We start from the raw sequence: 13,237 nt of genomic DNA on the forward strand, positions 1-13,237 counted from the left end.
ACTCCCTGCGGGTAGCTGCTCTGTATTAGTCAATTTTAGTTTTTGGGAAGAAAAAAAACAACAAAAAAAAACAAATGCAAAGACGACTCACTGATTTCAAAATGCTGACAGCTTCTTTACTCAACCACACTGGGTATAAGACGTCATCGTGAAGGATGGATTCAAAGAGATCGTCTTCATTGTCAGCTTCAAATGGAGGCTGACCAGCCATCATCTCGTACATCAGGACACCTAGTGCCCACCAATCCACAGAGGGCCCGTATTCTAACTCTTGTAAAATCTGTAATAAGAGAAATAAAACATAAATTAAGCTCACTAGAACATACTGTATATGACTATAGGAATGGAATTCTAATGCTGGCCACAATAGGCAGGTCCATCTGGGCCTAAGGCCCAGTAGGCACTGAGGGGCCCGGATTACACTCATTTTGTTTTTATTTTATTAACAAATGGAGGGGGACTCAAATCAGTATGTTGCTTAGAGTCCCATAGGGTCATAATCCAGCTCTGCCATCGGACACATAAGTGCACAGGATTGCACAGTGTGTAACTAGCTAAATTACAGTTTTAAATGCTTAGTACATATTGGTGCATACAAAGGGAATCAGCAGCTAACCACAGGGTAAATGATGGATGAAAGATTAATTCAATGATAAATAATATAATAATGGAGCCCACAATTTGCCATCCCAAATACATACATCAGTTCTATTCTCTCTCTCTCAGAGCTGCTGCTGCTGGCCAGTTCAACGTAATTAGGCCCCGCGATTTGTGTCATTCAGTCCCGCCCCCTCTCTACGGACCTGCAAATTCCCCATATATAAGGGCCGTATTCCATTAGGTGCAAAAAGCCAAGATCCGCGAAAAAGTATTGCCGATTGCGACTTTTCGCCAGTCTGACAGTTTTCTCCGTATTAAAATCCAAAGGGCACGATTCTATTCAACGCGATGTAAATAGCGCCGGGAGTGAGCTCCCGGACCTATTCAATACACCGCGCTGCCAAGTCCGACTAATGATTTCTTCTCTCAACCCTCCGGGGATGAGAGAAGAAATCCGACAAAAGTCCCGGAGCAAGGCTGTTTTCTGCCCTTCGCGCCTGGAAAACAGCCTCGCGCCGGGAAGTTAGGTCGGGGAATGCCCGTTATCGCGCCTAAACACCCTGTTTAAGGCGCGAGAACGAGCCTTCCCCGACCTAACATCGCAATGAATTGAATAGCTCCGGGAGCTATCCCCCGGCGCTATTTACATCGCGTTGAATTGAATCGTCCCCAAAGAGTTTTTGCATATGCGAAAACGCAATGCAAAAAAGTGCAGAATTGCGGTTTTGGGGTGCAAACGTCGGGAAACCGCTCAGCACCCTTGGGACAGCCCCCCAAAACATAACTACATCAAAAAAAGCCTAAAAAAAAATTTGGGGACACTCCAAAAAATTACTTTGAAAAAGGGGGCTAAAAAGTACAAAGTTGGGGTACAAACTCAAAAACTAGCGAAATAAGCGTATGGAGGGTCTGCAAGTATGGGGGAGGTGTTTTTTTGATTGCAGGTGCTTGCCGAAGGTACATTTTTTATAACCTCACTTTTGCAATTTTTAACCATGCATGCACCCATTATTTTCATGTACTCCAAATTTGCTGGGACTAGTTATTTTTAGAAAAAAAAACCTGTTAAATGCTATTCTTCAACACTTGTGCAAAGACGCTAATTAGCAGCTAATGAGAGCATTTAAGTACCCCAAATACTGTACCTTCAGCAGGCCTATTCGGGGTTATCTATAGTGATCCCCAATGTCAGTGCATCATTTGGGGGGTGTCAGACTCAGACTGATTTCCCCAAATCTGACAGCACTTTTCGCCTGTTTGCGTTTCGCCGGGTCCCGTTTTTGCGTCCTTTGGAATTGAATAGGGCAAAAAGCGGGGACGCAGGCAAAACTTTTCTGCAGGTAAATCCAGCAATGATGGCGAAAAGTCCGGCATGCGAAAAATGTCCGACTTTTCGCCGCTAATTGAATATGCTCCTAAATCTCCCCATCCTGCCCGTTTCACTAGGAAGTGGGCAGGATGCAGGAGATCTGCATAGACTTCCGGGGGTGCGGGGAGCTACCCGAAAAATCTGGAGCTTCCTGTGACTTTCGGGAGTGTAGGGAAGTACGATATATATATAAGTACACACACATATATAATATATATATGTGTGTGTATAAATATTTGTATAAATATATATATATATAAATTAGTAAAATAAAACAAAAAGGGGTGCTCCATAGTGCATTAAACACAGTTTTTTATTCACACAACACATACTGTAAACTTGACGTGAAAAGGTAAGATATGCTTGTACCGAGTTAATAACAGTGTGGGCTGTAACTCTGTTTAGTTACCACAAGGATCCTACGGGCACACTACTCGCGCTGTCAGCCACAGTTTGCCCGGACCACGCTGTCCAAGATGTGATGAACCAGTTTGAGGTAATCAGCAAAGAGTCACCAGGCCACACGCTAACGCGTTTCGTTATGGACTTCGTCAGAGGTCCATGACAAAACTCTTGCAAGTGTGGACAGTCATGACATCCAGTAATCATTAGTATCGCCACTTATATCAGCCCCAGGCTGGATGCGAAAGATGCATCAGAAACAGGCGTGCCTTCTCCGTGTGCATACCTCAAACCAGTACGGAGATCTGGCTGCACGCCCACAAAACTCCCATAATATTCCCAGGAGATGGACCTTTTCCATGCATGCAAGATAAGCACCCAGTTGCCATCCACACAATCGACCTTTTCACAGACAGAGAGATCTGGTTGCATCCTCTGTCGAAGTGCATACGCATAGTCTGGCGCTTGCCTAGTCTGCAAATATTTGTGGGATGTGTCCAACCAATGTCATCTAACCATTAGTCAGTGATAAAAAAAAAAAAAAGTTTAGTTTACACACTATACGATATACGTACGATATATCATTCCAACGCGGATCAGAATGATATATCATAGACATCGTACAGTGTATACACCCAAATCCGTCGTTCACAACGGTTGTTCATCGCATTGTCCCATCTGCTGTTCTGCACAGCAGATGGGACTAGGCAATGAATGACGTGGTGTGGTTACATGCAGCATTTAATGACATTGCGTTGTCATACACCGGATCGTGCAGTGTGTACGGCGCGTGCGATGTATCATTACATTGGGTCGCACCATCATATGGTGTGTACCCAGCTTAAGACTCTGCCACCCCTAGACGAAAACTGAGCCTACCCATTGGCAAACACATGGGGGGTTTCTGGTTGCCTGGAAACCCCACTCCCCAGACCACACCATGACCACAATAGAAATAGTAATATAATAGAATTTTACTAGTGCTGCATGTTCTTCTCAGTACCTGTGAATCTTTTAAACAAGTGTCAGCCAGTAATACATACATGTGTACCAAATAGAAGATCTGGAAAACATGCACTGTTAGGTGTGCACTGCTATAGACCATTAACAGGGTTATTATTACTGTGTAATAATACACTATCCAGTGCATAAGGAGACCAATATGTACATATATGTCCAGGGCAGTGCTAGGTTCTTTTGCTGCTCTCCCGGTCTTGCTCCAATGCTCTGGAATAGTGCCCACTTCTGAAATAAAAACATTCAGCTTGGACAGGATGGTCCTACAGCCGCATATAGGGGTCAATCCAATTAGGTGCGAATTGTGAGTAGCGAGTTTATTTCCTGAAACTCGCAGACTTCACATCGAATCGCGCTCCTGAGAATTCTCCAATCCAATGAAAAATGCCTATTCGCACTACTTGCATCGGAGGGTGTGAATTGACTGCCAAATGAGATTTGATAGAAGTGAATGAAAAAGTGGGGAGACCACCCTGGACCACCCAAAATGAATAATTTAGTTAGCAGTACCATATAGAAGGTTGTTTGTGGGCATTAGGAAGGTTCTGTAGGTTTTGAAATGGTGTCAAATGGCTGATTTGTGTTTTTTTATTAAAAATGCAAGAACATTTTTCTTTAAATCTCAAACGAAGTAAATGATAAATGCAAAAATAAATATAAGTAAAAAGGGTGATTTGGGGGTACTTTGAAAAATATTTTTTTTAATAAAAAAACTATTATTTTTCAATTAAAAAAATATTGTAATTAAATTTGGGGTGCCTAAACTAACGAAAAAAGTTGATTTTGGGGTAATTTGAAGACAATTTTTTTTTACCCCCCAAAAATGACAGGTAATTATTGGACTAATTAAGCTATTTGAAGGTAAAAAGTTGAACAAAAAAATGCTCGGCGCTACCAAGTCACGCCATGGCATGGCGCAACTAGAAGGGCTGTTTAGCGTGCAAAAAAGTAAGATGTGTGTGGACACATCTGTACTAAGAGATATATAAAGTACCAACCAATCAGCTACTAACTACCATCTTAAGCTTGGTTGGAATGCAAATCTGGTAAATGGGAGTAAATGATGATTGGTTGGTACTTTGGAGCCTATGTGCTAAACCTTAGCGACAGTTAAAGTGAATGGAAATAAAATACCAAACAATCAGCTACTAAGGGGTAAATTTACTAAAATTCGAGATTGATCGAGATGCCAAACTCGGGTGAGTTAGAGAGAGATTTCTCTCACACGTAAAACTCGGGTGAGATTGCAAACTCGAACCAGCTCACCATCGGGCCAACTCGGAAGTACTTTTCACCTAAAATATACATCTCTCAAATTTACCAAGAACCAGGATGACAAGCTCGGGTGAGATTGGAGCAAACTCTCTGCCAAGCTGAATTTTCAAACTCTCAACCTCCTGAGCTGCGAGTTTGGTAGAAACATACACAAATCATTGTGATTTGTGTATGTTTCTGCCTGTAAATAGTTAAAATAGGGTTAATATAATAAAAAAAAAAAGGACATATGGTCTCCCCCCAAAAGCATAATCAGCGCTGGACTTGTCAGCCAGTCCTGATTCCGAAAATTACACGGAACAAAACGGGTAGAGTTCCACCGTAATTTAGGAACTAGCACCAGGCTGTAGGGCCAGTCCTGGTTTTAAATATTGGGGGGGGAAATTGCGTAGGGGTCCCCGTATATTTAAAACCAGCACCAGACCCAAACCAGGGTGTAATGCCACAGCCAGGAGACCCTACTACCAGGTCTCCATGGCCAAAGCATTCTTACACCAAAGTGGTCATGCCAAGCCGGGGATCTCAGGGGAGGTGGGGACCCTCCAAAAAAGGGGTCCCCCCTCTCCAGAAACCCCAGGCTTGGTCTGAAGACCGAGGCTCTTCCCCTCACCCCTGTGCTGTGGGTACAGGGGTACTGATTGGCTGCAGTTTTCAGTACTCTATAGAGCATTTGTAGAAGAAAGTTTATGTGTATGACCAGGGCCGCCATCAGGGGGGGACTGCCGGGACTTGAGTCCCGGGCCTGGACACTTGGGGGGCCCGCCTGCCCTTATCCCTCAGCCACCGCAGTTGCACAGTAAAATTGATTTACTGACAGTGACAGGACCAGCCCCCAGCGCCGCCCACCCGCTCCACCTCAACTGTGGCCAGACACTCAGGGGGCCTGCTAGCTTCTATACTTTGAAAAAGTTACAGACCCGGCCTGGGGGCCCTCCTACCAGCACGCTGCGGCTGCCCTCTACTACCCCCAGAGGCTGCGTGGCTGGGCCGGAGGGCAGGGTGCCATCTCGACCCTCCCCACCCCACCCCCCAGCCGGTATGACTTAACTCTGGGGTGGAGAGGGGCCGCCAGCTGTCTGTAGCCGCACAGACATGCAGGACCCGGCACTGTATAGGTGAATCTTGTTCTGATGATCTGATCTGAATGGAGAAGCTGAGCAACACTGGGGTGGGGGCGGGGCCCGGCTGCCTGATGATTCCTTGGTTATTTAAGCCAGTGTTCCGAGGAGTCTGTGAGCAAATATGTCTGCTTGTCTACTCCACTGGCTGAAAGAACCGATGAGTCATCAGGAAACTCCGCCCCCATCCCTGTCAGTGTGGTCAGGTGTTCAGCTTCTCCAGTGAGTGACCCCGGCAGCCAGCGTCAGGCATGACAGCAGCATGCAGACTCAGAGGAGCCAACTTCCACTTCAGGCAGAAGAAGCAGAAGAATGAAGACAGCCCTGGACGACTTTCCCTTTCTGGCCAGTGTTAATATAGGTAAGTGACAGTGTTGTCCAGGGGGCGGAGGGGGAGCACAGTGTGGGTGAGAGGAGTGAAGGGGGTCGCACAGTGGGTGAGATGAGGGAAGGGGGAGGCATAGTGTGGGTGAGATGAGGGAAGGGGGGGCACAGTGTGGGTGAGATGAGGGAAGGGGAGGCACAGTGTGGGTGAGAGGAGGGAAGGGGGGGCACAGTGTGGGTGAGAGGAGGGAAGGGGGGGCACAGTGTGGGTGAGAGGGGGGGACAGTGGGTGAGAGGAGGGAGGGGGGGCATAGTGTGGGTGAGAGGAGGGAAGGGGAGGCATACTGTGAGTGAGAGGAGGGAAGGGGAGGCACAGTGTGGGTGAGAGGAGGGAAAGGGGAGGCATAGTGTGGGTGAGAGGAGGGAAGGGGAGGCATACTGTGGGTGAGAGGAGGGAAGGAGAGGCACAGTGTGGGTGAGAGGAGGGAAGGGGAGGCACAGTGTGGGTGAGAGGAGGGAAGGGGAGGCACAGTGTGGGTGAGATGAGGGAAGGGGAGGCACAGTGTGGGTGAGATGAGGGAAGGGGGAGCACAGTCTGGGTGAGATAAAGGAAGGGGGAGCACAGTGCGGGATACAGGAAGGGATGCACAATGCGGGATGTGGAGCACAGTAGGATACATATAGGGGGCACAATGCAGAACATATAGGGGGAGGTACATACAGACATATGACAGGACAAGACAAGGAAAAACAAATGGGAAGCATAATGTAAATATAAAATATTTTATGATGGCAATAGCATATTAGGAAGAGCTTATATCGGCTTCTTTGCTGTTCAAGTTGAGTCCGTAATGAAGTCAAGCTACCGCCCAGAGACAAGTGAAGATCCAGCACTTGGGAAGCTGAGGAGCGGCGCTGACCCCTGCGGGGAAGGGCTGGTGTAGAGGGTACCCCTCTGTGCCCGCCAAGGTCAGCAGAGCAGGTAAGGTCCCAGTGGGATAACCCTTCCTCATTACCACCCTAGAACACCAGGGTGTTGGGCCTTATTCCCTGGGCATGCAGATGGGTGGTAGGCTCATGGGCGAGTGCTAGGCCCATGGTTAGATGGGGGGGTTTAATGCTTAATAACTCACTTCCTTATTTATCCTTCATATATTAATCTATAAATGTGCAGCCAGCCGCTGACTATTCCTCCCCCCTGCCCTCGCACAATAGAGTCAGTCAAGTGATTAATGAGTCACTTCTCACCCAACCGCCCTCCTGCTCCACCGCTAAAATACACCACAATAAAGTTTATTTTGTGAGCCGGCACGGCGTAACTTCAAAGTGGGGTTGAGGGGGAGGGGCCCTGCCTATTTTGTCAGTCCCGGGCCCCACAATTTCTGATGGCAGCCCTGTGTATGACACATTAATGTATGATAAAAGGGAGCCGAGCAGTTACGATTTTAGTGAGGCAAGTCAATGAAAAAATTAACGTCAGAGCACTTTCTTGGCTTACCCTGCCTAAACCGAGATATATATATATATATACAGTCAGGTCCATAAATATTGGGACATGCAGAATTTTCATATTTGGCCTCTATTCACCACCACAATGACTTTGAAATTAAACAAACAAGATGTGCTTTAACTGCAGACTTTCAGATTTAATTTGAGGGTAATTACATCCAAATCAGGTGAACGGTGTAGAAATTACAACGGTTTCTATATGTGTCTCCCACTTTTTAAGGGGTCAAAAGTAATGGGACAAACTAAACAATCCTAAATCTAACTTTCACTTTTTAATACTTTGTTGCAAATCCTTTGCAGGCAATTACAGCCTGAAGTCTGGAACGCATAGACATCACCAGACGCTGGGTTTCATCCCTGGTGATGCTCTGCCAGGCCTCTACTGCAAATGTCTTCAGTTCCTGCTTGTTCTTGGGGTATTTTCCCTTCAGTTTTGTCTTCATCAAGTGAAATGCATGCTCAATCGGATTCAGGTCAGGGGATTGACTTGGCCATTGCATAACATTCCACTTTTCAGCCTTAAAAAACTCCTTGGTTGCTTATGCAGTATGCTTCGGGTCATTGTCCATCTGCACTGTGAAGCGCCGTCCAATGAGTTCTGAAGTATTTGACTGAATATGAGCATATAATATTGCCCGAAACACTTCAGAATTCATTCTGCTGCTTTTGTCAGCAGTCACATCATCAATAAATACAAGGGAACCAGTTCCATTGGCAGCCATACATGCCCACGCCATGACACTACCACCACCATGCTTCACTGATGAGGTGGTATGTTTTGGATCACGAGCAGTTCCTTTCCTTCTCTTCTCTTCCCATCACTCTGGTACAAGTTGATCTTTGTCTCATCTGTCCATAGGATGTTGTTCCAGAACTGTAATGGCTTTTTTAGATGTTGTTTGGCAAACTCTAATCTGGTCTTCCTGTTTTTGTGGCTCACCAATGGTTTGCATCTTGTGGTGAACCCTCTAAATTCACTCTTGTGAAGTTTTCTCTTGATTGTTGACTATGACACATATACATCTACCTCCTGGAGAGTGTTCTTGATTTAGCCAACTGTTGTGAAGGGGTTTTTCTTCACCAGGGAAGTAATTCTTTTGTCATCCACCACAGTTGTTTTCCGTGGTCTTCTGGGTCTTTTGGTGTTGCTGAGCTCTCCAGTGCGTTCTTTCTTTTTAAGAATGTTCCAAACAGTTCATTTGGCCACACCTAATGTTTTTGCTATCTCTCTGATGGGTTTGTTTTGATTTTTCAGCCTAATGATGGCTTGCTTCACTGATAGTGACAGCTCTTTGGATCTCATATTGAGAGTTGATAGCAACTGATTCCAAATGCAAATGTCACACCTAGAATCAACTCCAGACCTTTTACCTGCTTAATTGATAATTAAATAACTAGGGAATAGCTCACACCTGTCCAGGAAATAGCTTTTGAGTTGATAGTCCCATTACTTTTGGTCCCTTAAAAAGTGGGAGGCACATATTGAAACTGTTGTAATTCCTACACCGTTCACCCGATTTGGATGTAATTACCCTCAAATTAAATCTGAAAGCCTGCAGTTAAAGCACATCTTGTTTGTTTAATTTCAAAACCATTGTGTTGCTGAATAGAGGCCAAAATCTGAAAATTCTGTCAATGTCCCAATATTTATGGACCTGACTGTATATATATATATATATATATATATATATATATATATAAAAACACGATGGACTTTGATTTATACCATGTAGAGATTGATTCGTATTATCCAGTTTATCCAGTAAAATTTATGTAAAAGCCCTTTTAACTGATACAAATTTGAGTTTTGTCCTTTTTTTTACGGTTCCTATTTCATTTATGTGAAAAACCATTCTTTAATTTCAAACGAGTCCAACTCCTGGTAAGAGTCAGCTTTGGCATGATAATAAAGCACAGGGACAGACACTTAACTTGGATGGAGTTGACCTAAATGGAGACTGTTTTGCTCATTGACAACTTCACGTAGCCCTGTTGCGTGTCACTTCAAAACTAAGGGGCATATTCAATTAGCCGCGATAAGCCGTTTTCAGCTAAAAAGTTTTGCCGGTGATGTCATTTCGTCAGGCGAAAACTTATCCCCGTATTCAATTCCAAAGACTTTTTGCCGGTGCGGAAAGTCAATGCATTGGAATCGGCGACAAAGATTCACCTATGAAAGCTGGCGGAAAAAAGTGCAGAATTGGGGTTTTGGGGTGCAAACGTATGGGAACCCCCCTGCACCCTTGGGACAGTCCCCCAATGCTAAACTGTGCCAAAAAAATAAATATTTAAGAACAACCCAAAAAAGCACTTTCATTTTTGGGGCGAAAAAGACCAAAGTTGGGGGACAAACTTAAATATTAGCGAAATAGACTCCAGGGGTTCCCAAAGTATGGGGCAGGTGTTTTTGGGATTGCAGGTGCTTGCGGCAGGTGGATTTTTTAAAGTTTTTTAAAACTTCACATTAGCAACTTCAAAATAGGCTAGCACCCATTTTCATGTACCCCAAATATGCTGGGACTAGTTATTTTGATGAAAAAATATTGCTTAATGCCATTCTTCACCACTTATGCAAAGACGCGAATAGCAAGCAATTGAGAAAACTTAAGTACCCAGATTAGCTTTATTAGGGGTACTAGAACACCCCTATAGTGATCCCCTATGTTAGTGCAGCTTTTCAGGGGGTTCAGACTATTTTCCCCATTTTTGACAGGACTTTTCGCCAAGTCCCAATTCGCCGGGTTCCATTTTCGCTGATTTTTAATTGCAAACGGGGATAAGCGGGGACGTACGCGATATTTTTTTGCAAGTAAAACCAGCGATGATGGCGAAAAGTCCGGCATGCGAAAAGTAGTCGACTTTTCGCGGCTAATTGAATATGCCCCTATATCTATTTGCGTTGACGCCAGGAGGAAAGACGACTAATGTCGTCTACAAGGCAATCTTCTAAGACCTCGGTTAAAAAAAAAAAAAGACTATTGCTGTAAATTCAAAATTGCTCCTGTGCTAAGCCGGGGTGGGTCAATGTCTTCTTAAAAATTTTTTACATTTTCTTTTCTTTTCTTCTTATTTGAATGCACATTTACAGTACATGTATACTGAATCTATTTTATTTGTTGTAGTATAGTGGTTATGTTATCTAGTGATCACAAGGGATCACCAGGCACAATCTATTAAGGGGAGGCTCATTGCTTTCAAACTACAGAACACTAATGGCTATCTTGAAGAATTTGATGTCACTGGTTCCACCCCTTACTCTGACAGTGGAGGAAAAAAATCTTATTGGTCTGGTGCTAATTGATTGCTTAGTATTTTCTTCACACCTGAAGCCTGTGAGCTCCTGAGGGCGAGTGGGACTTGACCTTTGCAGTTATGAGCTATATCTGGAGAGCCCATCACATTCATCTTTACCAGTGAAGGGGTCAATGACATGGTAGATGGCCTAGACCAGGGTTGGGAAATGTCCGGCACACTGGCCATATAAGGTACGCAAAATCATTTTGTCTGGTCCAGCCAAGGCAACCACAGATGGGACTCGAAATTTCATAAATCTAGGAGCTTTTTTCATAGCATCCATAACTGTGGCGGCCGCGCTGTGGTTCTTTCAGCATACCACAGTGACACTACTCCAGCAGTAGGATTCTCCCCTTCAGCATGCTGTGGCTGTTACTATTTACTTGAAGCTGAGTGCCCTCTCTCACAGCGCTGGACGACTGATAAGAGGTCTACAGAAGAGGTATTGGTGGCCAGTCATATCAGCTAAGTGTCCTCAGAACATGTGAGCTGCTACGGACAAAGATGGGCTCTGGTTTGATGTATATTGTAATCTGAGGGACCACCACCTATTTTATACACAGTTTGTCAAAGAAGCAGGAGCTACAGAAAAGGCACAGTTGACTGTTTCCACCACAGGATTGCCCACAAAGTACACCTACCTCAGGCGCGATGTAGTCCGGTGTACCGCAAAAAGTTGTCGTAGTAACACCATTCAGAATCCCCTCTTTACACATCCCAAAGTCGGCCAATTTACAATGGCCTTCTGCGTCCAAGAGTATATTGTCCAGTTTAAGATCCCTACGAGATGAATAAAAACATTTTTTTTTTTTTGCAATATTACTTCATTTAACTTATTTTTTTTAGATAATTTATAATACAATCAAAGACAAAAACCTGGTTCTCATAATACCTGGGCTCTATCGCCATACTTCATATTAGCATAACACAACGGACACAGGTGAAAGACAAACTAGTTAATTTTTTCTAAATTGATATACATGAATGTTGTTAGACAGTTTATAAAAAGAGTAAGGAGGGTAATGTAGCATACCTTCTAAAGAGAACAGATGGCGAAGTTACCCATAGCCCCAATCAGCTTCTAGCTATCATTTGCAAATACATACTGTCGAAGCTGGATTAGTGGCTGAGATGGAATCAGCGTAAAAATTAGCATGCGCGACGCCATCTTGCAAATGGCAGCTAGACTCCATTTTAGAAACAAGAATCTGCAAGACGCCATTTTGCGACCAGCGCCATTTTAAGTAACTCACAACTCACGAGCTAAGTACAGATGGCAATGTTTTTGATCATCTTTTTAGAAGCCATGACAGGCCATTCTGGGGACAACCTTGTATAGAGAAATACCAAAACAACTAGAAAAACAGCCTCCTGAGAAAAGTAAATAGAATAGACAATACACCAGAATACTGTGAGTGTTTTACATACAAATTGGGAATCCCTGTATATATGCACAATATCCTGCATGCGAACGCTGTTTATTAGCTGCGTGCATATCTGCCCCAAATCAGATAAATCTAACTAGCGTCTTTTCCCATATCCCTAATCCTTACATAATGCACACTCACACAAAAGGTTCCATAGCTATAAAGTAAAAGATCCAAGTTTTATTCATTTATTACAAATGCTGTGAAATAAAGACTATTTTGGTATCTAAGGTTTAGTATGTGATGAGTAAGCCGTGTTTGATATTATACTGATCCGCACTTTATCCACAGCTTTCTGGTATCTTCGGTGTGAAGATCGGAACATGCGTTCGCAGCTTATGGACCGTAAAGACATAAAGAACCAAAATGTACTTTGTAAAACCAACAGTCTAGATTTGCATGAGGTGGGAAAACGAAGGCAACCAGCTGTTGGAGGCTGGACTGTGGCCATTTGACTCAACCTGTTAAATGCCCTGTAACAAATGCACCCGCACTGGGAACCAATGGGATCAGCAACAAACTCCTCTATTGTGTTGTCTATTTCTGGGGGGGGTATAAATATGTGTGCTCTGACCCTGGGTTTCTAGTCTTCTTGCTGATTGACGGAGGTTTCTTGCTGATGCCGGTATCTGGTCCAGAGCGCGTGCGTATGTATGACTGTATCTTGGGTCTGTATAATTCTTTGCGCTAAATTGTACTTAGATCACAGCGTGTAACTGGCTGTACTTTACTTGAATAATACTTTGTGTTTTGGAACACATGTTCAAGGTCTAAAGTCTTTATTTTACTGTATGACTGCGTATGCAAATAGTGTCAACTTTAGAAGTTTATAGGCAGGGTTTAGAAGGTATAGGTAGGTGCGCATAGAGGTAGAAATCCAGTATCCTTAATACATACGTAAC

The 13,237-nt window shown here is 44.1% G+C and overlaps 1 protein-coding gene across 1 annotated transcript in view; it reads right to left on the bottom strand.

Annotated features, from left to right (window-relative positions):
- PRKCE (protein kinase C epsilon) overlaps positions 1-13,237 on the bottom strand; it is a 432,697-nt gene that overhangs the window by 53,090 nt on the left and 366,370 nt on the right. Inside the window, exons 12-13 of the mRNA XM_088477268.1 lie at positions 11,550-11,688; positions 92-280 (exon numbers count right to left, since the gene is read on the bottom strand). Of these exons, the coding sequence (XP_088333394.1) occupies positions 92-280; positions 11,550-11,688 (328 nt within the window). The remainder of the gene's footprint in view (positions 1-91; positions 281-11,549; positions 11,689-13,237) is intronic.

The sequence above is a fragment of the Taudactylus pleione genome, unplaced genomic scaffold (assembly GCF_031769625.1).
Source record: "Taudactylus pleione unplaced genomic scaffold, aTauple2 ptg000201l, whole genome shotgun sequence".
NCBI classification, from domain to species: Eukaryota; Metazoa; Chordata; class Amphibia; order Anura; family Myobatrachidae; genus Taudactylus; species Taudactylus pleione.